Here is a 3,233-nt window from a genome sequence, read left to right as displayed (position 1 = left end):
GACAAGCTGAAACTTTTTTTTTATTTCAAATCACGTTGGGCTAACCGTCTAGCATAAGCATAAGCATTAATGTGATGTATAGTGGTTGTGAGAAGAATCTACAATCTGTCAAACAATCTGTGGGCTTCAAAACAATCTATGCATTGCATCTTCTACAATAAACAACTATAATCACTAGAAGTCAAAATCAATTTTCCAAACAACATTCCACGCGTGAACTTCGGTTACTCACACAAAAGACACTAAATGTGTGTTGCTTCCACTGATCCTTCACATTCACTGATATTACAATTGTTCATCCTTCTCGAGCTTGTTCACGAAAAGTTACCAAAACCTTCATCCCCTTCACAAAATAAGTGTTGAAACTTCAGTACTCAGTTGTTCCAACTGTTGCAACATCTATTCCGTTATTCATTCGCACATTCTACATAAATTTGGCAAAATTTGTTCACAAATCCTGAGTTACTGCATATAGTCGTTACATTTGTTAAGATCAAAATCACATATCATAACATGCTCGCCGCATCTCATTTATTTCTAATTCAGCAAGAGCTCCTTCAATAATTGTAACCTTATTTTTATTGAACCTTCATCGTGCCATTTTAATCACATTATAGACCTCCTGCTCTGTGCTGCGAAGCTTGTCAGCCAACTTGTAACGGCATACTTGCCTTTAACTGTTTACATTGCTAAATGCTTGACTCATCAACCTTTATTAAATTTACAACAACACCAATTCATAGAACCATTCCGCTAACATAAACAGCATAACGCTTCTCATCCTCTCTAACGTTTTTTTTTGACCTATCATGCTTTAAAAACGACTGTTATGGCAAATAACGTTAACTGTTTCAAGCTCGGTGTCGAGTGCAGTTCATCATTCTACGCTGCAATCTTGTCTTTGAACGTGTCATTTCTACATGACTCCTTTTCAGAAACTCTACTATCTCCACAATAACTAGTGAAACAATCAAACTCTTTCTAGATGTGTAATGGTGCTTTCCCTAGTGCTTTCCACAACAGTTAGAACTTTTAAACTCTCTGGAATACCCGCTGCACATAATTCAGCATTACAACACCCCATTTTTTTTAGTTCATAAGTGACGTCACTATGTTGCCATCTATGTAACAAACAACTCTAACATTGACATCTGCATGGAAGAAGTTCTCACACATCGAGCCCTCCAGGCTTGCATGAAATACTATATTATATTTATTGGTTTTAAATGGCTTTTCTTTCTTTAATCAATGCATGTTTGCATGTAATAGAAATGGATTTCGATTTGTTTTTATGTAAGGAAGATGTTGCGAAATGAAATGTCTTTTATTTTCTATCAACCTGGCGTGTAAAAATTTTGTTATTTTTTTCTTCCTGGTCGGGATCGGTTTGTTCGCCACCACTGCTTCCTGGGAGGTTTCTCAGCGTCGGCGAGTGAAGCACCGGTGCCGGCGGAGATGGAGGCCCCATGGGGAATCTTCTTGTTGATGCAGAACCGCGGTGGTTCGAATCAAACTGTCCCTTGACCAGTCGAATGACGCATATCATGGCCCCTGAGTTGAATGCATCCAAATCTTGTTTATCACTGGCACCGCATACCTGGTACGGCATCTGCAGCTCTTTCGCATCCTTCCTGTGAATCATACAAAATACATCCAAAAATCAAAACAAACCCCAAAAAAAATCTCTCCCCACTCACCAAATGGGTCCGGAAAGGAACTTTATCATCAAAGTTGGCTACTGCCCGGGAGACCGAGCCCTTCCGCTGGCCATACGGAGCCCGAGCCCGAGGACACAGCCTTATGGTGATGCTCATCTTCGCGGTCACAAACCGGGCAGGCAATTTTCTGGAACATGGCGGCAGCGAACTCAAGCGGTCTGCGAAAAACGAACACACCGGACCTCCAAAACTTTCAAATGAGGAAACGAAGCAAATTCCGACGAAGCTGTCGCGAAACTGGATTTCAAATCAAAACAAGATCAATTTCAAGTGTTTTGCTCATTACTTTGAATAGTTCAGCACAGTGGGGAAAATTCATGAGCAAAACACTTGAAAAGTTTGAGCCACCCAAATGAAAATAAGGTGTCAAAAAATACCAAAAAGTCAATCGCCAAAACACTTGAATTTAATAATGGATTGGATTGAAATTTAAACACAAACAAATTAGATCTAAGATGCGGATTAATTGAATCATTCAAGTGTTTGGGCACTTGGAAAAAAAGGGTGGCGTATTTTCAGTGTATGGAATGTTAACATTAACCTTAACATGTTAACATTGAGTTGATTAATTGACTGCCACTGAATCCGCTTTGTTTCGGCTGCCGATCCCGATGATGCTATGAGACGCGGGTTCGATTCCCGCCTTATCCACTGAGCTTCTATCGGATGGTGAAGTAAAACGTCGGTCCCGGTTTCTCCTGTCTCGTCAGAGGCGCTGGAGCAGAAATCCCACGTTAGAGGAAGGCCATGCCCCGGGGGGCGTAGTGCCAATAGTTTCGTTTTTTGAATCCGCTTTGTAAATGCCGGCCCCGATACTCTTCATAGGTGTTCCCCTCAGGAACTGGGAAAGATTTACTTTTTTTTCGACTCGATTCATTTTTCAGTGGGGACGATGGTGGTGCAAAATTTGCACAAATTTCCTGAATAAGTTCAAATATTGTGGTGTGAATTTGAGCTTTAGCGCTGGTGGTAAGAAAAAAGAAAGGAAACAGTTAGGTTTTACGAAATTAATGCAGATTGAGTTTTTTTTTTATTTTCATAAGAGCAAATACGGTCGAGAGGGCTCAAGCTGGCTGAGCAAAAATGGAGCATAACATTTCAAAAGGGCACATAACTTTTGTAAACAATAGTGTATCCCTTTCACTCAAATGACAGTTTACATAAGGTGTGAAAGGGACACACTCTGGTTTAAAAAAGTTATGTGCCCTAATGAAATGTCAAGCACGAAATGATCCAAGATGATCAATTACTTCTCGATCCGGCAGCAGGCCGATCCGTAGCCCGTCCTTGATATCCGTTGTGAATCTCGAGACGCTCCGCTTGCAACCTTTTAATCGGTCTTATGCTGGTCCACATTCTTCAACGCAGCGTAATAGTACACACAAAAAAATATTACCGTAATGACAAAAGTAACTTATTTTTGATTTAAAAAGTTGCTAAAAGTAGCTTGAGGGAAAGTTTTTTTCATGATTAAAATATGAAAACTTTTACTGGTAAAGTTTTTGAAAATCTCCT

The 3,233-nt window shown here is 40.0% G+C and overlaps 1 protein-coding gene across 1 annotated transcript; it reads right to left on the bottom strand.

Moving 5' to 3' along the window:
• Positions 1-1,282: 1,282 nt before the first annotated feature.
• On the bottom strand, positions 1,283-2,711 carry LOC128092553 (puff-specific protein Bx42-like). Its single transcript, XM_052706602.1, has 2 exons — positions 1,698-2,711; positions 1,283-1,631 (listed from the first exon to the last, which is right to left on the bottom strand). Exons 1-2 carry the CDS (start codon positions 1,724-1,726, stop codon positions 1,325-1,327), a joined length of 336 nt encoding a protein of 111 aa, XP_052562562.1. The 5' UTR covers positions 1,727-2,711; the 3' UTR covers positions 1,283-1,324.
• Positions 2,712-3,233: the final 522 nt, after the last annotated feature.

Source organism: Culex pipiens, chromosome 1 (genome assembly GCF_016801865.2).
Source record: "Culex pipiens pallens isolate TS chromosome 1, TS_CPP_V2, whole genome shotgun sequence".
Taxonomy (NCBI): domain Eukaryota; kingdom Metazoa; phylum Arthropoda; class Insecta; order Diptera; family Culicidae; genus Culex; species Culex pipiens.
This window is presented reverse-complemented; position numbering and strand designations above follow the sequence as displayed.

Excerpts from the sequence above, each read along its gene's own strand:
- LOC128092553 (XM_052706602.1), bottom strand. The coding sequence starts at position 1,726 with ATGATAAAGTTCCTTTCCGGACCCATTTG. Across the intron at positions 1,632-1,697 it reads TTCCTTTCCGGACCCATTTG|GAAGGATGCGAAAGAGCTGC; the intron begins GTGAGTGGGGAG and ends TATGATTCACAG.